Here is a 23,018-nt window from a genome sequence, read left to right as displayed (position 1 = left end):
TAGCTGACTGCCCTAAGAAAAGCAGATGCATGGGAGTGGACTGCACAGGGAGCCAGGTCCCTCACGCTGCCTGCTATAAGCTGCAGTGACCAGCCGCAGAGGTAGGGAAGAGACAGCGTAGAGCAGAGTCTAAAAGATGTGCCTGAAGCAGAAGGCTGCCAACTACTCAGGAGGACTCTGCTACAGGATCCAGGGAGGACACGGAAGCGATGGGTAAGAGATGGACAGGCGGATAAAGGAGAGAACACTGAAACCCTTCACAGTAGACCCTGTGAATACAGTCAGGGGCAGCCGGATCCAAACCCCAAGGCTTTCCCCTTCCGCTTTGCCACTGGATTATCAATGTACAGCTGCTGACCTCACAAACTTGCTTTGTGGATTAAGTAGAATACGTAAAGGGCTTCACACAAGCTTGCCATACACACAAGCTCCAGAAGCTATGCGCTCCCTCCCAGGACTGAGAAGGCCAGTTTCTGTGAGAAGCTGCGTGCCTTTGGTCCTTCCCCGGTTCAAGCAATGGCAGTTAATATGAAGCACGTTAACTTCAAATTAACTGAAGGCAGCAGATTTATTCTCTTAAACCTCAGCTGCAAAGAAGAAAGCAAGCAAGTTCTGGTCGTTCCTTCTGTCACCAGTCCACGTTGTGCCTGGCGCCCTTGCCCCTCTGACATGGAGCACAATGGCAAAGTTTATTTTGGAAACTATTTTCCTCTGCCCTTAGGCCAGAGGCAGCCAGTGTTCAAGGTATGACGGATGAGACATGCCACATGACCCCAAGTTGACAGACAGGCGGGAGCCACCCCACACTTACAGCCCAGCCTACACATCATGACCCCAGGAGCGACCAAGTTACTGTGCAGAAAAGAAGTGCAGTAGAATGAGAAGAGCCTGCTAGCACTCAGCCCATCTATCTCTATATGAATGCAATATTCCTGTAGAGATGTCTGTCAAAACCAGGTCTGAAGACTAGGACCCACACTGCCGAATTTTAAATGTATACAAGGCCATTAAAACTCGTTCTGGCTGGGTGCGGCAGTATATGCCAACACACAGGCTGGCAGATGTCTGTGAGTTCCAGCCCATCCTGGTCTACACAGTGACCTCTAGGACAGCCAGGGCTACATAATAGAGAGACCCTGTCTCAAAAACAAGACAAAACAAAACAAACCCAAAACAACAAGAAAACTTCCCACTGAAATGTATGTTAAAGCCACAAAGGCTGGGGAGTTGGACAGATGGCTCAGTGGTTAAGAGCACTGACTGCTCTTAGTTCCTGAGTTCAATTCCCTGCAACCACATGGTGGCTCACAACCATCTATAATGGGTCCGAAGCCCTCTTCTGGAGTGTTTGAAGAGAGTGACAGTGTACTCTCATACATAAAATAGATAAATAAATATTGAAGGAGGAAGAGGAGGAGGAGGAATACGTGGTAACTCTTTTTTTAAAAAAGCCACAGAGGCTGGACTACAACTCAGTAGGAGGGTGCTTGCTTAACATTTACAAAAGCTCTAGGATCCATCCCAGAACCATAAAACAAACAGTATATAGGGTAAAGTTATTACAAGTGAAAAACAAAACACCAAAGATTTAATCACAAGGCATGGTGTCACATATCTTTAATTCCAGCATCACATTCAGAAAGCAGAGGCAGGCAGATTTCTTAGTTCAATAAACTAACCTGGTCTACTTAGCATATTTCAGGCCACTATGATGTGAGACCCTGTTTCAAAAAGGAAGAAGAAGAGGAAGAGGAGGAGGAGATGGAGAAAGAGGACGAGAAGGAGGCAGGGAGGGGAGCAGAAAGGCAGGCAGGCAGAAAGAGACTTAGTCTCATAGTATCTTGTACAGTTTGAATTTGCTCATAAAATTACATTCTGCCAAAGTGGCAAAGTTTACAAAGCAATCCTTTAGAACTATCAGTTTAAATTTCACTTAGGCTAAAGATAACATTTCTAGAATGATTCAACTTTAATAATGATCATAATATTTTATTAAATTCATATTATTTTTAATTTAAAAAGATAGGACTTGGTGTGGTGGTATTTAGCTATAACCACAGCACTTCAGAGGTAGAAGGGTTGCAAATCTGAGGTCAGCCTAGACCCTATAGTGACTTCCAGATCTGTCTAGACTGCAGAGTGAGTGAGACCCTGTCTTTTAAAAACAAATAGAAGAAGAAGAGAAAGGTGTGTGTGTGTGTGTGTGTGTGTGTGTGTGTGTGTGTGTGTCTTGGGATCTCAGAATATCCAACCTGTTTTTTTTTTTAACCCAAACTAGTTCATAAAAAGGAGAAAACCTCTATTCTCCCATATGAATTTTATTTTGGTTTAATACTCAATTGTTATTTTGACGTTTGCCATCTGGAATATTCCTAGGGAAAACTACAGCCACGTATGGCAATGAGATTTTTTTGGAATAAGATAGGGCTGGAGCCAGCCTCAGCTCTGCCTGATTCATAGCCTGGGGTAGGTCTCGGTAGGAAGATAGAATCTACAGAAAGAAGATAGCATAGGCCAATTCCCACATGGGTAGAAAGAGAAAACCCACTCCCTCAAGTTGTCCTCTGCCCTCGACTTATGTGCCCTGGCATGCACACACACATATACAAACACTAAACATACGTTTAAAAGGCACTAAGAAAAACTTTAAACTTCATGATGCCATTTGTTTGGTTAGAGCACCCTATTTCTCAGATCCTACACCAAGAGTTCAAAGCATGTAACCGAAGCGTGGATTTATTTCCCTGAAAGGTGACCATAAGAATGATGCAAAGGACATGAGGTATAGAAAACATGGCGTCTGTTTGAAGTATATATGTATTATAACCCACACTGGGGAGGCTGAGGCAGGAAGATTCAAGGTCAGCCGGGGCTATAGAACAAGGTCCTGTTGCAAAAATAAATAAAAACCAAAGTCACACTAAAAAGATTAAGTAGCCAGGCAGGGGTGGCGCACACCTTTAATCCTAGCACTTGGGAGACAGAAGCAGGAGGATTTCTTTTCTGTTTTGGGGTTTTTTTTTTTGTTTTTGTTTTTGTTTTTTCGAGACAGGGTTTCTCTGTGTAGTCCTGGCTGTCCTGGCACTCACTTTGTAGACCAGGCTGGCCTCGAACTCAGAGATCCGCCTGCCTCTGCCTCCCAAGTGCTGGGATTAAAGGCGTGCGCCACCACCGTCCGGCTGACAGGAGGATTTCTGAGTTCGAGGCCAGCCTGGTCTACAAAGTGAGTGCCAGGACAGCCAAGGCTACACAGAGAAACCCTGTCTCGAAAAAACAAATAAATAAATTATATATATATATATATATATATATATATATATATATACCATGTATTATAACAAAACTATGTGATGACTACAGTCATGTTCTCCTACCCCAAAAGTTCTCCCAAAGAAAGGTGTGCTGAGGTCCTAATGCGTCAGACCTTGCCTATATATAAGGAGTTAGGAGATGTACAAGTTAGGGTGTGATCATGCTGAGGTAGAATCGGTGTGAACCTCATGAGTTCAGCCCTTTCAAGAGTGAGATTTGTGCACAGACACAGGGACTGAAGAACAAGTTCTGCCCCTGAATATATAACACAAACGACAAGGCAAATGGTGCCCATCACATTCTTGGGGGCACTGGGTGTGTCTCCTCCTGAACAGTCATGTGCCAAATGAGGTTTAGAATTATATATTTTAAATACTCAGTCAAAGAATGTCGATTTTTTTTTTCAAACTGGTGATGTGCTGTCTCCAAGTTTCCAAGAGAGGAAATGACAGGATCTCAGGCAGAGAGCTGACCTCCGGAGAGAACATACATTCTCAGGCAGAGGTAATACTATCTCGGGCAGAGGTTCAGAACCTGTGGATCAAGACCCTCTATAGTCAAAAGATATTTACATTACGATTCATACAGTGGCAAAATTATATGTAGCAACAAAAATAACTTTATGGTTATTGTCAGCACAAGATGAGGAACTGCATTAAAGAGTCACAGCAGCATCAGGAAGGTTGAGAACCACTCCTCTAGGATACCATGGTTTCAAGGAGGAACACTTCCCAGGGAACACAATGGTCATTATGTACTTTATGGCACATAATCTGCCATGTCCCAGAAGACCAGTTCAACTCCTTGTGTTTACAGTTACAATAAGAAGAAAAGCAGTGGTACAAGCATGTCCAGGTCAGAAGCCACATTCTGTGGTGCCCGTCATCGTCTCAACATAAGGAAGCAATACTATATAGCCAAAGTAAACACACATGAAGAATGTCAAGGCAGTCTTGTGATCCAGCAGTGTCAATATTTAAAGAGTCAGGTATGATAGGGAACTTTAAACAATGTACGAAAATGTTAAGAAGAGCAAAACTAAGCAAGTATGGTGGTACATACCCATAATCATGCCCATAACCCCAATACTCGAAGGCTGAGACAGGAAGATCACCAGTTCCCGACCGCCTGGGCAACACGGTGAGACCCTGTAGCTGTAATAAGAACAACAGAAACTCACGGATACTCATCAATTTACTAGGCAATTCCTGCCTGTGCACTGTGTGTCACGCAGTGTCCCAGGCACGGGGCAGGTGGTGAGTGGATCATGACTTCTGTTGCCGTAAAACCTACTGTATCATAAGGACACAGCTGCTCTTTAATATTCTTTGTTTACAACCGTCACAAGCTCCCTCCTCTCATTCGTAAGTCAGTTTCTAAATACAAATAGAAATCTCTCAAAAGTTTGATGGGGGGGGCATGGCGGCACACACCAGTAATCAATCCAATGACTCTCTGTTTCAGGCAGCAACCATAGTTCATCTTTTTAGCATAAAATGTTCACCATTTCCCACCCAGCAGCAAGCTATTTGTTTCAAGAAAAGCAAACAAAGAGAAAACGGAGATGGCAGTAACAGATCTGCAGTGCATGTAACAGAGGTCCTGATATTAATGCTCACTGCAATAAACAGTGTCACCTGTCCAAACAATTTCCTCATTATCTTTACTTCTGTGCATATGTTTGGGTATACTCTTGGGGGTCAGAAGAAGGGGTTGGAGTGCCTCTAGCTGGAGTTACAGGCAGTTGTAAGTGGCATAATATGGGTGCTTCAATTCAAACTCTGGTCCTCTGCAAGAGCAGTGGGTGCTCATAGCCAACCACTGAGCCATCATTCCAGCCTCAGCAGCTCCTACCCAGAGCTCTGCCATTTTAGAAAAGTACTAACTCTGGCCCTGAGCTTCCCCAAAACCTGGTGTCTTACGTGATTTACAAGTTTGTAAAAAAAAAAAAGGCAGATTAAGCACAAAAGCAACTTCTGTGAAGCAGAATTCATAACCAATTCAGACACGCAATCCCTTAGCAGAATTCTTGAGTGCCAGATGTTTGAGAGTTTAGATTTTTTTTAAGATTTTAGAAAGATGCATATGCTACATATTATATAATGCATCCTCCACAGTGTGGGAGGAAACCAAACTCCCAAATCAAATCACAACAGCCCAAGTGACGAATACCTAAATACAAATATTAGATGGATACTAAATACAAATATTATACATACCTTCATATCAGTTCAGATCACTTGTAGATTTTTCAGAAATTTTAGGATTTGGGGAATGCAGGATAAAGGAATGCAGAATCATTGTTAGTTATTTACTACACCTAAAGGTTAAGACCAAAAGGATGGATAAACTTGCAGGTCTCAACAATTTCCTGAGTATAACTGATTCCTATTCAAAGATGCTAGCCCAAGATTTCTGTTAAGGAAGTTGATTCTCTGAGCTTGTTTCCATTCCCCAATCCTGAAGCAATTATATAAATGATAGCAAAGGTCACACACTGAAACAGTCCATAAATAATCTGTTTGCACAGTAGCAACAGAACATTATAGTGTGTGTCACAGTGCAGCCTGAGATTTGGGAACTCGTAAAAGAAACCATTAAGCACAGAAAGACAGTTTATTCTGGCTTTTTTTGAACTCAGGGTCACATCAGGTAAACTTGGAAAGAGGCAGCACTGTGTGTGGAACACTCACAGAACCACCAGCCACACTCAACTCTCCAGGGGCCACCTTGCACAGAAAACAGCAGAACACTGGCCTGGATGTCAGAAGGCCTGGGCCAAGAGTCAGCCCTCCTCATGACATCTTACTCCAACATTTCTACTCTTATAAAATAATGGAGTGGCCTAGAAGCATCCTGCCTAACCCTCCCTTTGCTTACGAGCATAAATGAACATGTATGGGATAACTGGAATAGATGGCTGTGCAAGGAACACAACCTTACTGAACTAGTCTATACTACCTCATGGTATTCCTCACCATTCCATATGTAATCTATACCTTAAAAACCATACTTTTAAAACATCTACTTTCTTATGTGCATGTGTGTCTGGGTGCATGCATGTAAGTAAGTGTACGCAGGTGCTCAAGGAGACCGGGAGAGGGCAGGCATCAGGTCCCCTGGAACTGGAGTTACAGATGACTGATTATGAGCCAACAATGTGGGTGCTGGGAACCAAATCTGGGTGCTCTTAACCACTGGGCTATCTTTCCAATTAAAAAACAAAAAACAAAAAACAAAACAAAACAAAACAAACAAACAAACAAAAACACCTATTTCTCAATAGGCTAAGCATCTCCAATCAGCAGATTTGTGTGTGAACCTGAGTGTGTGTGTGTGCATGTGTCTGAACCTACAGAAACCTCTGGAAGGCTAGGCCCTGGGACATAGGCAGGGGAAGACTGGTAGTGCAGCACACATAGAAACAACTGCCTAACATATTTAGAATTGACAAACAGGTTTACAGAACTCATCTCAGTCAACTTTCACATACAAACACATAAATGTAGCAAAAAAAATGCATGAAAAGATATGTATCAACAAAGAACAAAAATTATCTGAACTCAGCCAGATGTGAGTTTGCAATCTTGGCACTGAGGAAGCTCAAGTAAAAGGACAAATTTGGTGTGTTAGCCAAGGCTATACACAGTGAGTTCCAGGCCAGGCAGGATTACATAGAAAGACTGTATCAAAACAACAATAACAACAACAACAAACAAAACAACTACAACAAAATCAACCAACTAAAGAAACAAACAAATATTCCGCTGGAAAGATGGCTCAGTGGTTAGGAGCACTTGCTCTTGCAGAAGAGAAGACCTGAATTCAGTTCTCAGTACCCACACGGAGGGTGACTCACAACCAACTTGAGTTCTGGGGCATATGGTGACTTCTCAGGCACCAGGCATGCGCAATGCTGCACACAAATGCAGGCAAGCACTTATATACCTAAGACAAGATTAATATTTAATATATGTTTTAATGTTAAAAAGACAGCACGGCCGGGCGTGGTGGCGCACGCCTTTATGCCCAGCACTTGGGAGGCAGAGGCAGGCGGATCTCTGAGTTCGAGGCCAGCCTGGTCTACAGAGTGAGTTCCAGGACAGCTGGGCTACACAGAGAAACCCTGTCTCGAAAAACCAAAAAAAAAAAAAAAAAAAAAAAAAAAGACAGCACGATTTCAAAAATAGACAAGAGATGTGATTGGGCACTTCACAAAGAGAACGGGCAGCAAGGAAAGTGCTCCACGTCTCCTATCATGAGAGCAACGCAAATCAGCCCTGCACAGTGTTGAAGAGGCGAGAGGATCACTACAAGTTCATGTTTAGCCTGGTCTACACAGTGAGCTCCAGGTCAGCCTCAGCAAGTCCCTGTCTCAGAAACAAAACAAAAGGAAAGACCCAGGAAAACACACACCAGAAGTGAGGTATCAACCACAAATCTAGTAGAGTGAGCAAAATCTAGAACACAGACCATCCAAATGTTGGTTCTCATGCATTGCAAGAGGTAGAGTCGCTCTGGGAGATAACCTGGCATGTCCTCACCAGCTGGAGCACATCCTTCTCATACGATCCACAACTGAGATAAAACATACAAGCAAAACTCTGTCCACAGATGTTTACAGCAGCTTCACCGATGAACTGCAAACACCTGGATTGGAAGCGACCAAGTTGTTCACTAGGTAAGAAAATAGCCAACAGATGCTTCCGAGCTAAAGAGAACTGAGCTATCAAGCCGTGGCTAGACAAGGAGTAACTTTCAATGGGTGTCTCTAAGTGAAGGCATCCAATCTGAAAAGGTTGTCTGTTGTATGATTCCAGTCGAGTGACATTCTGAGAAAGATCGTTTCTATTTAGGAGACAGATGAAGCTGATTTCCAGGGTACTGAGATTACTCTATATAAGTCTCACCTGTCAAAACTAACATGTATAACACTGAGTGAACTCAAATATGAATTGACTCTGGGTAATAATGTGCTATTATGTAAATGCCTCCGTGGGAGGAAGGTCCTGAGTGTGTGGAGACAGACAAGGTGATTTCTGGAGCTCTGCTTAGGTTTGCCCTGTGGTTCAGTGTGGGTTTGGAGTTCCTTTACACTCAGGTCACCACCAGGGCTTGCTGCTCTCTGTCCAGCACTTAACCAGCTTCTGAAAATAATGAAACCCTAAGACAGGCTAAACCAGAGCCTAACTCACAACAGCAATGAGAACAGGAGAGCCAGGAACTGTGCAGCAGTCCAGCAGGCACCCAAGCTCAGCACAGGAAACGGAGCAGAAACGCTTCAGCAGCTGCCCAAGAGCTGGCCTGCAGACTGCAGGGACGAAGGGGCACTGTCACTCTGGCCTGGGATTACTAACAAGTGCCCAGCTATCATCAATGCTTATGAAAATAAATCCCAGACAAAACTTAGGCCAGTCATCTGCTTCTGTGACAATCCCTGAATGTGTACTGTTCTGACTCTCACTTAGTAATGGATGAGTCCCAGAAGAGAGGAAAACTTCCCGAAACTGTTACAGTATTAAATTCCCACAGCATTCCTTCTGTGTTCCCTTAGCTTCCGATTACATCCGCAAATCAGAATCACCCACCAGTGGGAATTTACTCTACAGTCAGTAAAAGAGAATTCCTCATTGTACATAAACAGTGAACTGGGAAGGAACGTGGGGAGGGTGGAACTTGGCCGTGGTCAACACTAACAGAGGAGTCACACCCAGCAGTCACAAACCCGTGACGGCCAGCTCTGGGGTTTTGGCTGGGGTTTTCATTTGTTTGCTGTCATTTGTTTGTGTTGTGTTTTGTTTTCTCTCCCTTCTCCATTCAACCTGTCCAACTAACACATTTCCTATTAAGCAGAATGTTTTTCACAGTTTCCATGTGCAGCACAGAGTGAAAAATACTTCCCACGCCCGGAGCCTACACTTTTCTTTTAAGGGCCTTTTACAAAAGTCTAAGGGATTGTGCAGTTGGCCACCTTAGTAGCTCTGTCTTTAAAACTACAAGTGGCTTTGCATCAGTCATCTTCCATGCTCGGGGCCACTTATCTCCACAACAGTTCACTAAAGAAAACTCGTTAAGCCACGTCAGGCAATCTGCAGCTTTTCCTTTTAAAATGGTTTTCACCCAACGGCTCCTCTCCCTGCCATGCTGCTGATCACAGTGTGGTATGGTTTGGCACCGGGGCTGGATGCTGGCCATGATCCAGGCACAGGACCAGCTCCACCTGAGTTCCTCCCAGCCCCCACGACGTACCGTTCAATTTCTTCTGAAGTCAAACTTGCAGATCTGAAACTGCAAAGCACAACTGGCCCTGAAGTGTTTACTTCAGTTCCTCTCCACTCCGATGACAATACGAGGCCAGGCCAACCTTCCTCTTAGGCTTGAGAGAGTATTTCTCATATACAGTTGGCAAACATTCCCAAGATCCCTCAGGAACAATTCTATGGCCTTCTCAGAGTTTTCAGGAAAAAAGTGAAAAATTAAAAATCAGCAGCTTTGCTACAATCTACATTTAAAGAAAGAGGTTAGAAACAACTATTTGAAAACTATACCACATACCCTGCATACTGCAAATTTACCAGATTTCAATTGCGCTCTTAGGAAAGAATTCTTTATTAGCAAACCATGATTATGGAATTCTATGAACTGTTGTCATTACAGAAACACAGGAATATGGAAGTGAAGATACAGAACCGGGCTTCTCCCTGTGAGCCACAGTGAGATGCTAGGATGCACTTTCTGCACTGGGCTGCTGCAGCACTGGCAGTCCCGGGCCCAGTGCTACCTATGTATCCCACATGACTGTTCTACTCATTGGGTCTTTCCTTTTTCACATAATTGGAAAATCATGAAGGAGACAAAAGTAAGTAAATAAAAGGCCTCAGCTCATCAGTATGCTCAACTAAGACCTGTAACAAACAACGTAAGATGTGTAAGTGCAAAAAGTGAACTGTACATTTCTCTGACTGCCACACTACTTCAGCAAACAGTGAGCAATCTGGGGCCAGATCCCAACGGTGCAAGCTCTTGTCAATAATGTAAAACTACCACTGGGGTTAGTCAAGACTCTACAATGAATTCTGCAAGCCAGCAAAATACAATAAGTAACAAATATATGCATATAGATAGATAGATAGATAAACAGAGAGATAGATTTCCTTTTATTTATGTCTGTGTGGCTCTCAAGTATCACACACACACACACACACACACACACACCATAGCATCATCTGGAGGTCAGAAGACACTTTGTGGGGAGTCTGTGCTCTCCTTCCACTATGAGTGCTACAGACTGAACTCAGGCTGTGAAGATTCACAGCAAGCACCTTTATCTGCTGAGCCATCTTACCAGCCCACACATGCATTTTAAAGATTGAAGGAAGGGGAACAGAAGCAACTGGTCTTACCTGAAATGAATTCCAGTGAATTTCAAACACATTTTCCTGGGTGGGGCAAGACACTTGTGTTCTGGAGGCAACCCAAATTGCCCCTGGAAGAAACGAACTAGGCCAGTGAACCACTGAGTTCCCCTGGCCACTGAGTCAGACATGAAGACAGAAGATAGCACACTTGTGCTGTGGATGACACAGTCAACACGTGTCAATCAGACTAAAGCAGCTCACCACTGATGTGAGCAGAGTCGGACTGGTGGAGAGAGGGAAGACATGTTCAACTGGCTGCTGACTGCTATGCTCCTCTGGATGGTACCAACAAAGCTGGTATCAACTGAGTGCAGCTAGATCATTCTGAATACACGTATGTTTCGACCATAGGGTCATTTTTACTGCACAAAACTCAAATACAGAAAATATATCTTTAATCTTTTCAAGCACTAGGAACAAAATTTTTTTTAAAGTTAAATGGGGAAAAAAAACCAGGTTGCAAAGCATTCTGATATTTAAAGTAGTATCTATGTGAAAATTATTAAAGTCATAACAAAAGAAGTTTATTAAACATTTGAAAACCACTCACTCACACAAAGTTTTTGGGTTTTGTTTTTGTTTTTTACAAATTTTAAAGAAATTGCCATGATCCAGGCTATTATCCTTTATGGATGGCCACCCCAAATAACATCTTGGGGATTTGGAAATCTTTTTTTTTTTTTTTTTTGGTTTTTCGAGACAGGGTTTCTCTGTATAGCTCTGGCTGTCCTGGAACTCACTTTGTAGACCAGGCTGGCCTCAAACTCAGAAATCCGCCTGCCTCTGCCTCCCGAGTGCTGGGATTTGGAAATCTAGAAGAATAAAAAAACATAAGGGAGAATGTCCTAATGATGCTGTTTTGAACTCCCAGAGAAGACTCTTTTACAACAACCTGAGCTTACCCCATAGCTCAGCAGTAGCATGCCGCAGTCAGCCCCGGGGTTGCCTCCCAGAGGTGGAGCTCCACTACCCCACCACTCAACCCTTCTTTCCTGATAGGAGCAGATAAGAGCACACACATCAAAGTGCCATCCTCAGTGTTCTCATGGTCCACATCCTTCATTGACCTCTTGCTCTATGAACAGGTGCCTTTGGAAGAGCAGACAGCATGTGAACCACTCTTGGGAAATGACCGTTTGAATTAAGTTCCACTACTAGAGAAATTCTTCCAGAGTAGATAAAGGGGCTGGGAGAGATGGCTCTATGGTTAAGAGCATTGGCTGCTCTTCCAGAAGGTCCAGGTTCAATTCCCAGAAACCATGTGGTAGCTCAGAACCATCTTTAATTCCAGTTCTATAAGATCTGACGTCCTCTGGCCTTCCTGGCACCAGGCATGTAAGTGGTGCACAGAAATACAGACAAAACAACCTATACATATAAATAAATTAAATACATCTAAAAAAGTATATAAAGTAACTAGAAAGAATATAAGTACAACAGGTCCGACTGTGTTCCTTATGGCTAAGCTCGCTATTCAAGTTAGTTTGTCATACACATCCCTTCTCACAAAAGGCATTTTCCAGAGTCGAACCAGGTTCTCCCTCAGCAGCTGGATTCAGCACTCCCACAAAGCAGATCTCCAGTCCTTGCCTGTCCTCTGGCCCTCTGTGTGCTAAGATAAAGCTCAGAGCTTTACCTTTTGCCTTATAAAGCTCAGCATTCCAAAAGAGGACACAATCGATTCCACACAAGTTGGCCCCAGCAGAGGTAACTTAAGAAGTTAACATAGTGACAGACTCCTAAGAGCCACTACGGATACCTGTGCCTACCTACATCTTTTCTACAGAGGAAAGGACTTGTTTCTACAAGTCACCAATAACTACATTTCTCCTACGTAAAGCATTCTTGAAAACATAATTCAAATCAATAAAACTTCTTAAGAGTCCAGTGAGGTTAGTATTTTCCAGACTGAAACAGAACAAAACATCCATACCTGTGGTTGAGCACTGTGGAATTTGTGTCGCGTCCTCCTCTGGTACATTTTGGAATCTTTGCACATACGAGTGTCTTGAAAATCCTCCCAGCACTGTAAGTCGCATCGGTCAGACATCTGGCTGACTCCTGTTGGCCTACTGGCCAGTTTGTGCTGTCTGCTGTACCACCACACATCTCCTGAGAGCACAGATGCTCTTCAGTTGATCCTGACCAGCAGTGTGGACTAGCCCACTCTGGAAAGTTCCTTCATTATCTGAGGGATATGCCACGGTGCCGAGCAGCAGCAGCTCCAGACTAAAGACCATTTCCCTCCAAGCACAGCACGTGAGCCCAGCTACTACTAACTTCCTCTTTTGGGAGCTTAAAAAAAGGGACGTTCATTCATCATGCAAATGAAGCCCAGGATGACTTCTAGAAGCGGATGTGCTCTCAGTAAACCCATAATAAAGTAGACAAGTACAAATCTCTCCCTGCTTTTCCTCTGCCTGCACTCAAGCGCACTCAACAGGTCCAGCAGCTTGCACTGACTCACACCAACTGCATCCCGAGCTGAGTTTACGAGCAGCCCTGCCTTCACTAGTCACGAGCCCAGCTCATGTGGCTCTGGGTAAACCTTCAGCTGCAAGGTTGCTCTGACATTGGCCACACCACCCTCTTAATGGTTCTCATGTGAGTAAGGATCAGCTGACAGCTCCTACTCCACAACCTTGCAAAACTCTGTCCACAGTGAGTGAAGGATGGCTACCCACAAGAGTCGAATGGAGATCTTAATATGTAGAAGGAGACATGTGTGGGATGAGAAGCAGAGCTGGGGCATACTCTGGCCATGGTATGAGTGGGGACGGGGGAAAGTAATGATGATGAGAGGCAACTGATGGTAAAAAGCCTTCTAACTCTTGCATTTGAATTCCTGGGCTTATTCAAGCTGAGAAAAGCCCTGAATTACCAGAGCCCTAGAACAGTTCTGGCTTCTGACATCAACATAGCTCACCTGGATATGGGAATGTTAGGAGATAAATTTGAGCTGGTGATCCACGGAGAAAGCGTTTTCCTTTAAGAATAAAACCCACAGGCCCCCTAAACACAGGTCAAGGCTAGAAACCAACAGCAGAGTGATGAGACCAATTCCTTTTGCCTGGAATTAGGTTGAAGAAAGTACTACTGGGTCCATCCCTAAGGTGAGGTGAACCATTGGCTGGCTCTATGGTCTTAATCCTAAAAGTATCTTTATTAATTACCCACTAATTTAAGGTAAGGAAAAACAGGGATGCCAGGCCCAGACCTCAGTTGATTTAAGACATTTTACATGCTGTACATGGGACCGGAACCCGCCCCTCTCCATGAACTTAAAAAAAAAAAAAAAAAAGACTTCCAAGTTTCAGATTGCAACACACCTATGACAATGAATTGTCTTCTCTGTGGCAACTGCTAAATTGATGGTGTGAAGAAAGACCTAGATTAGGAGAGAATGAATTCCTTTTTGCAGGAAGTTTTGACCCCCGGCCACAAACTGGCCATGGGTTCTTTTTTACCTTTAAACTGTCTAAAATAACTCAAAAAACAAAAAAACAAACAAACAAACAGGGAATATCCAAATATTATGAAAATTAGTTCCAGTTTAAGGGACAGGACAGCTTGAGGACACAAATGGCCTACTGAAGAACCAATCAGCATCTCCCAGTCATCTGATGCTCAGACTAAACTTGCAGAAGAAACGAGAGGGCAGGCTCAAGACTAACAGGATAATGCTTTAAATACGACATAAACTGCAGGGGTGGGTGGGAAGTGTGGGTGGGAGGATGGCACGCACCTTTAATCCTAGCACTGGGAGATAGACAGATCTCTGTGAGTTCAAGGCCAGCCTAGGCTACAAATCGAGTACAGGACAGCCAGGGTTGTTACACAGAGAAACTCTGCCTCAAACAAGCAAACAACAAAAAGGGCTCAAATCCTGAATTCTATACAGATGTGTTAGAGAAATGCATCTCACTTTTTGTATAAAAAAATGAATATGGGGGCTGATTTGGCTTGGCTAGCATGCCTGAGGCCTGACATTTAGTCCCCAGCACCTCAGAAACTGAGAGTGGTAAACCACACAAGTCTCACCACTAAGAATGCAGAGACAGTCTGAGACCAGCCTGAGGTACATGAGACTGTCTTTAAAAAAATAGTAATAATAAAATAAATGATATTTTGGCTTAAAACTTCAACCTGTACTTAACTAGTATGTAAGGAAGGATCATAAAACACTTTTTTTTTTTTTTTTTAAAAAAGAGGGGAGGTATACGAAGATAGAACTCAGGGCTTTATACGTGCTAGGCAAGTATTCTAACCATTGTGCTATACCACCAGCTGTCATGAAATTCTTTTTCAACATTATACACATACTTAGTTGTTTAGCCACAAAACTGCTATTTCCAAAGTAATTCCAAATAATGTCATAAATACACCTATTTTATCCCTTATCCAAGATCCACATACATATAATTTAAAACAAGAATAACCGATGGTGTGTAATCGCGCTGGGTACTCTACTCAAATGCTAAAACCACACATACCACAATTATCACGTTTTATTTGTAGCCCTACTCGTGGGCCTTCCCTATCTTCCTCACAAAGCTCCCCCACACATTACAGAAAAGAGAGAGTACCTAAAATCATCTGCCGTCCCTGACTAGACCCCACAGCTCAGCACACTGCCTGCAACCTCTGCGGCCTCAGCTGGCTGGGTCATATAGCACAGCAAACTTCCAATGTTAGGAGGCAGGGCCAGGGAGTACTGAGGTACAATGAAGCCCTGCAATATCTGAAAGGAATGGATACAGGTTGTAGTTTTTGGTGATGGGGTTGACACCAGGACCTCACAAATGCTATATATGTGCTACTCCTAACACAGGCCCGGCCTCTCAAACTGCTGTTAAACTCTCTTAAACTGCTGTTGCACTGTTTCCATTCACAAATCCCAGGCACTGAAGCGGTCCTACAGGACAGCAAGTTTCTACCAATGAACGGCATATCACTCAGATAGCAATGGTACTCAATGTGCCTGCTGCCTTTAATAAGAATCTCTGACCGTCCACAGCACTGTTTCCTGTCATACATGGAGTCTTCTCCAAAACCATTCAGCCCACTGCTGCAGGACCACCTGAACTCTAAGACTGGACACCAGGGGTCTGTGAGTTTCCACACCTAATGAAGAGTAAGGAGAATTCAAGGCAGGAAAGCTTCAGGCTAAGTACTGGTGCATTTCCGTATCTCTCTAACCACACACTGCAAAAGGGGAAGCAGTGTTCACGATACATTATACATAATGAAAACCCAACTCAAGAGCCACAACTGAGGAATGGGTTAGAGAAGAGAAGAAAAACCTAAAGCCTGGCCCAGCTCCTGCAGTGTACCCACATCGAATAACCCACTTAAACAATCCTTCTCTACCAATTCACCTTATCATCACGAGAAACAAACAGAACCGCAGGCCACAGTATCACATCCAACCCTTTACTGTGTCTTTCTCTCGTTCATCTCCAGACAACTGATGCCATAGCTGTGACTTTTCAAAATGTGGTGTCTAAGAGCAGACTTGAGAGTATTAAAAGGTGCTGTTTCTTGATCTCAATATTGGAGATCTAAGCATTAACTAAGTAAAATATGTAGTTTTCTGCATATTATAACCCAGAATGCAATGTATTGAAATTTTAAAAAGGAACACCAGGTGTGGTAGCACACATCTGTTATCCCAGCACTTGAGAGGTCAGACAGCCAAGGCTATGGCTGTAGAGATGGCTCTGCCAGTAAAGTGCTTGCTGGGCAAGGATGATTGCCTGAGCTCCAGTCTCAGCATCCTTATAAAGCCAGGCACAGCACTGCATGCCTGAACTCTCAGCACTGAGGACACATACACGGGGAGACGCCCGGGCCTTGAACTCTTTTTTGTTGTTGTTTTTGTTTTTTGTTTTTTTAAGACAGGGTTTCTCTGTCTCACCCTGGCGGGCCTACCCAAAACAAGGTAGAAAGTGGCTGACAAAGACAACTGAATGCATGCACACACACAAAACCAGTTCAAGGTCATCCTGGGCTACAAATCAAGTACATGTGATGTCAGCAAGTATCTTGAGTTACATGAAAAAACAAAACCTAACACTCATGGCACAGACCTGTAATCCCAGCACCCCAGAGGTAGTAGAAGCAAGAAGATCAAGAGTTCAAGGCCCGCCTTTAATCCCAGCACTTGGGAGGCAGAGGCAGGCGGATTTCTGAGTTTGAGGCCAGCCTGGTCTACAGAGTGAGTTCCAGGACAGCCAGGGTGATTGATACAGAGAAACCCTGTCTCAAAAAAAAAAAAAAAAAAAAAAAAAAAAAAGAGTTCAAGGCCATCCTCAGTTACATAGTTTGAGGCCAACATGGCCTACAAGAGACTCAAGAAAGAAAAGAAACGAGAAAAGGAGGAAGAAAGGCAGATCTCATGGCAGCCTACAGTGAGCGGACTAAGGTTAGGGAGTGGAAGAACTTTTTGCTGCAGTGTGCTTTAGGAGAAGGGCTTCAGAGCCAGATTGAAGACTGGAACCAGGCTGGTCAGAAATGTGATCAGAGGTAGTAGGTAGCGACTCAATAGCAGCTCATCCTCACAAGGCCCACTCAGCGTGTAATAAAATAATACCCCTGCCTATCTGTGCCAAAACACACCCGATATTATCTGCACTCGTCAGACAAGCATGACAGTCAGGAAATTTGGCAACATATACAAACTCGGTTGTCCAGCACAGATAATAGTTAGCTAGATTCATGGAGTGCTTATTTTGCATGCCAGGAATTGTTCCCTGGGTTTCTCTCAATCACAGGAAGTGGGCAGTAGTGATGTGGCCTTTTAACAGACAGAGAGAACCAAACATAGGGAAGGGAAAAAACAGCTGTGCACGGCCATGCACCTGTAATCACAGCTACCCAAGAGACTGAGGCAGAGGGATGATAAGTGTAAGGCCTCCATGTTCTATATAGTGAGTTCAAGGACAACCTAGGCAAATTACTAAGATCTTGTTTCAAAAATTAAAGACACACTGAGTGTAGAGTATGTAGCTTAGAGCTAGGGCTAGCCCACTTGCCTGGTAGTGCAGCATCATGAAGAAAAGAGAGGAGAGGAGAGAGGATGGAGGGCAGGAGGGAGTCAGAAACTGAGAGCAGACAAAGGAGAGCAGAGAAAGGTGTGGTAGAAGAGGAAGGGAGAGAGAAGGAAGGAAAGAAGCCAAAGCTTGTGATTCCTCAGTAGCCAGGCCATAACTTGCCCTGGGTGAGCGTTAGGCTCACTCATGAGCATCCTCACACTGTTCTGTCAAGAGGTACCCACCTGGGTGTGGCCATCTGTACAAACCACCAGATATTACTGCATTGAGTCAAAATGTTTTCTATTACCTTGAATCCTTTGCCACTTATGTTTGGATTCTAAGTTAGCTCTGAGGACAAGGCCCCAGTCATATGCTCTGTGGGTGACTGGGTCTCTTATCAGACACCTTGCCATGAACCCTGCCCTGCTCACCTGTAAACATCCCCTGTGCAGGAGCCAAGTACACCATGGGATGGATGTCCATCCTGCTGCCATTTGACTGCCCAGCCTGGCACTCAGCTAGGTGGGTAGGGTGCAGGCTCTCACTGCTCTTCTTTAATGCTAAGGAGCAAAACAACCCACTCGGGGAAAACACTGCTTAATTATAATCATGTTGTGTGTGTGCCTGCGGGTGTGGTAGAGTACTGTGCCTGGAGGTCAGAGCTGGTTCTCTACTTCCACCATGTGGGATCGAACCTGGGTCCTCAGGCTCAGTGGCAAGTGCCTTTACCCTCTGAACCATCTCACTCTCTTGGGAAATTTTTAAACTATTCACATTACCTTTTAAAAAATGCTATTCAAAGGTTATCTGAGGAAGTGGCTGCCTGCTGACAGCACAGAAATAGGGGAGGTGAGAAGGTTGCAGGGGTTCCCCAGCCTATCCAGTAAAAAAGTAGCCCTGATAAGAGCTGTGATAAAATGGAGTTGTAACAAGAGAAAGCAATAGGAGGTTGTCCCATGCTTGTAGTCTCACTGTCCCAAGGGGCACTGTCTGAGAAAAATAACTAGCTCTCTCTGCAAGCATTAAGATAGACTTTCGGGCTGGAGAGTTGGCTCAGCCGTTAAGAGCACTGGCTGCTCTTCCAAGGTCCTGAGGTCAATTCCCAGCAACCACATGGTGGCTTACAACCATCTGTAATGGGATCTGATGCCCTCTTCTGGTGTGTCTGAAGACAGCTACAGCGTACTTATATAAATAAAATAAATTTTTAAAAAAAGAGATAGACTTTCAATGTTTTGTTTGTTTTTTAAGGTTTTGCTTTTTTTCCTATAAAGTCCAGTATCAGAGACCTCAAATACAGTCTTTCTTTCTTATGTATAATTTTGCAGCCGATTCCTCTGTTTGGGTAAAATTAATGACAGCCATACTTATTTTAAGATTATCAACAGTTACATGACTAAAGAGACAGCTCTGTGGTTATAAGCACTTGCTCTCATAAAGGACCCACACAGTGGCTCACAACCATTCATAATTCCAGTTTCAGGGGATTCAATGTCCTCCTCTGCCCCCCGAAGGCACTAGGCACACACATGGTGCACATACACACATTTGAGCAAAACACTCATACACATTAAATATATATATAAAAAAAGATTATCAACCATTGGAAAACATTAGCAACAAGCATTACATAACTTTTAAAATTTAACTCTGATGTCTGCAGGTTGTCACCAGAATTGGACCTTAGCAAAGGCATCAATAGTCCAGTCCTATTTAGAACTTTGGAAGCTAAGCTATTGTTGGATTGAGTCCATCACGTCTGGAATCATTCACAGGTCTCTCATTTCCTAAAAATCATGTGAGCAGGGCACACAGTTGCAAGCAGAGGTATCTGGAACTCTGAAGAGCATTTGTAGACATTCTTTTCTTTTGGGGTGGGGGGAACGGCCAGCATCTTATATACCCCAGGCTGTCCTCAAATGTTCTATGTAGCCAAAGATGACTCTGAATTTTCTGATCCTTATGCCTCCCTCTCCTCAATGCAGGTATGTACTGCCATGTGCTGCCATGGTCAACACTATATTATTCTTACCAGAATCTTATCATCTGGAGAAAATAGGTTTGGAAATGGACTTACACAAGAATGTTTCAGAGCCCCCGCTTCTCTTTTATTTGGATGTAAAGCTATAACAATTAACTTCTCCACAAATCCTTTGCACCCCGTCGCTCCTTACTGAGCATGCACTGCAGAGAGCTATATATGGCCAGGGTCATAAGACACGCAGCACCCAGAAGCCTCATTTCACATGCTCTAACCACAGCTAAGTTTTAGCCATGTTGGATCAGCAGGGAGGCCCTCTGTGGTAAGCCTTATTTTTCACAATCCTCTCTACTTCCTCATATGTCTTGTGCTCCACACACCTGGCCCACATTAGATCTGTTCCTGAGTCTCCCTGAAAGAGACTCTTTGTGAAAAGGCCTCTCTTACATTTTTAACTTGGGGGCAGGGAGAGCAACTCAGGGAGTTGCCGGAGCTAGAGCTCCAGCGCTGAACTCTGAGGGTATCTGGGTGTTTTATTTAATGCTTGTTTTTCTTCTGGCTTTTGGAGACAAGATCTCATATATCCCAGACCAGCCTCGAGCTAGGATGACCTGAATGCATGATCCCGCACCATCCACCTCTCAAGTGCTAAGCAGCTAGCTATGTGCTAAAATCCCTAACCAATAATATGCACTAAGTTTTGGTATAGGGGCTATGTTATACTGGCTAGTTTTGTGTCAACTTGACATAAGCTGGAGTTATCACAGAGAAAGGAGCTTCAGTTGAGGAAATGCCTCCATGAGATCCAACTGTAAGGCATTTTCTCAATTAGTGATCACGGGGGAAAGGCCCCTTGTGGGTGGGACCATCTCTGGGCTGGTAGTCTTGGGTTCTAGAAGAGAGCAGGCTGAGCAAGCCAGGGGAAGCAAGCCAGTAAAGAACATCCCTCCATGGCCTCTGCATCAGTTCCTGCTTTCTGACCTGCTTGAGTTCCAGTCCTGACTTCCTTGGTGATGAACAGCAGCATGGAAGTGTAATCCGAATAAACCCTTTCCTCCCCAATTTGCTTCTTGGTCATGATATTTGTGCAGGAATAGAAACCCTGACTAAGACACTATGTAGACCAGGTAGGTTACATAAGACCCTGTCTCAAAACCAACTGAACAAGTAACTAAATTTAAACACACACACACATATTAATAAAATAAGTATCTGTTAAAAGATGACTCTCGGCGCACGCCTTTAATCCCAGCACTCGGGAGGCAGAGGCAGGCGGATTTCTGAGTTCGAGGCCAGCCTGGTCTACAAAGTGAGCTCCAGGACATCCAGAGCTATAAAGAGAAACCCTGTCTCGAAAAACCAAAAAAAAAAAAAAAAAAGATGACTCTCTCTTGTCTTCTTTCTATGTTAGATTGATGGGTAACAACCATGATTTATATCAGAACAAAATTAAAATTAAGCCGGGCAGTGGTGGTGCACGCCTTTAATCCCAGCACTTGGGAGGCAAAGGCAGAGGCAGAGGCAGGCGGATTTCTGAGTTTGAGGCCAGCCTGGTCTACAGAGTGAGTTCCAGGACAGCCAGGGCTACACAGAGAAACCCTGTCTCGAAAAAAAATCAAAAAATTAAATTAAATTTAATTTAATTTAATTTAAAAGCTTCCTATGTAACAAATGCATGACTAATTAAGAAAGACTCAACATTCTTTAGGTTCTAGTAGGAAAAAAAAAGCTACATCTGCTGCTTACGAATATGTAGAAATCAATTTATGAGAAGGGAAAGCAAGGAAAAGGATGTTGAACTGTGAATCAGCAGACATATCTGAGTAAGTGCCTCATGGTAAGCCTGAGTACCAGGAACTCAGGAGGCATCTGAGCATGCAGCGGGGAGGGGTCAGCTCATGGGGCCCTGCTGGTCACACCAGGAACAGAAAGCTGGGAGAGAAGACAAGCACACCTAGTTCTGGCCCCAGTTACTCACTGTCCATGTGACTCAGGAAAACTACTCAAGCATCCCTAGTCTTAGTCTGCTCAGCTCTGACTCTATCCAGCTCTAAGGGCTTTGAAATACTGCATGTGAGCAGCTGAGAAACCCTCTGAAAACCTCTGGACCTCTAGACTAATGGGATGTGCTGTCTGTCTGTCTGTCTGCACAAGGCCTAGAGTACACACTGTTTGTGTGCTGACAGCTCAGAGAGGACGGCATGAGATTCACACAACACGAAGGCGACAACACCTGGCAGATGATCTTACTAAAATCAGTCACCTCCTCACTTCAATTCCAACCTCACAAAATGCAGCCGGTTCTCTGGAATCTCCAAGAAATTACACAATCTAAAATAGATTCTGCAAAGTCCACAGAGAACAGTAAACTGCAGAATAAATCAATACAAGGTAGAGAATTATAACTATGAAATAATTAGCTTCCAAATCGTCTCTCCCACTGACAAAGGCCCCTTAGACCACAATTTTAACACCTGTAACTACACCAAATCTTCTGTCTAAAACATCTTCCAAGGAACTTTCCAAGCCCGACCTTGTAACCTCACTAGGAAGAAACCAAGGTCGTTCACTCGGTTAGAATTTCCCACAATGGCCCTGTTCTGAAGAAATGCTCCAACATCCTCCACAGGAAGACAGAATGGACTTGGAAAGAGCTGCTTCTTAGAGTTCAGAACGGCCTAGCTATAACTGCGCCTCAACTCTTCCTCCACAGCATGTGGCGTGTGTACCTTAGAAGACAGTCTGTCTTCTCTTGTCCAGGGTCTTAATTTTGCAAGGACATCTGGACTGTGCAGGACTGTCATAAAGGCAGGTATGAGGTTGGTGTCCACTGACAGCAAGCCTTGGATGTCACCTCTTCCACCAGCATTAGCGCTCCAGCTGCCACTGTTAAGCATCACTCTCTTCCCATGTCACCCCACGGCGATGTCACCATGTCCTTTCTGAATTCCAGAGCTAGGTAACAGATTTCTCAAGAACATGGACCACATCTGAAATCGACTGATTAGTCTTTAAACCAGACTGGCCTCAACAGTCCTCCCACTTCAGCCTCTGAAGTCCAGGGACTACAGCATGTCACCATACCTCAGTGGTTTAGAGGTCATCTCCACTCAGATTAGACACATTTGCAGTAGCCCCAGCTGTGTGTTGCCACTGTACTGAGCTGGGAGGCACAGATTCCAAACCACAATGATGGCAAGTGATTTGCCGCTTTCCACTTCCAGCTTCCGTCACTGAGACCAGAGAGAAATGAAAAGGAGGTCCAATGCCTGG

The 23,018-nt window shown here is 44.0% G+C and overlaps 1 protein-coding gene across 7 annotated transcripts in view; it reads right to left on the bottom strand.

The window, feature by feature from the left end:
- Positions 1 to 23,018, bottom strand: part of Fnip2 (folliculin interacting protein 2) — a 108,709-nt gene that overhangs the window by 62,405 nt on the left and 23,286 nt on the right. Inside the window, exons 1-2 of one of the 7 annotated variants that reach the window (XM_085835823.1) lie at positions 12,664 to 13,573; positions 11,471 to 11,542 (exon numbers count right to left, since the gene is read on the bottom strand). The exons of 2 other annotated variants lie outside the window; for them this stretch is intronic. In XM_085835823.1, the coding sequence (XP_085691949.1) occupies positions 11,471 to 11,542; positions 12,664 to 12,839 (248 nt within the window). In that variant the 5' untranslated portion in view covers positions 12,840 to 13,573. Of the gene's footprint in view, positions 1 to 9,561; positions 10,419 to 11,470; positions 11,543 to 12,663; positions 13,574 to 23,018 lie in introns of those variants that run through there. 4 more of the 7 variants (XM_085835822.1, XM_021157839.3, XM_029475396.2 and 1 more) reach the window with 4 other exon arrangements.

The sequence above is a fragment of the Mus caroli genome, unplaced genomic scaffold (assembly GCF_978045245.1).
Source record: "Mus caroli unplaced genomic scaffold, Mus_caroli_1 scaffold_3, whole genome shotgun sequence".
In the NCBI taxonomy this organism is placed as follows: Eukaryota; Metazoa; Chordata; class Mammalia; order Rodentia; family Muridae; genus Mus; species Mus caroli.
The sequence above is the reverse complement of the archived record's forward strand: the minus strand, read 5'-3'. Positions and strand labels throughout refer to the sequence as shown.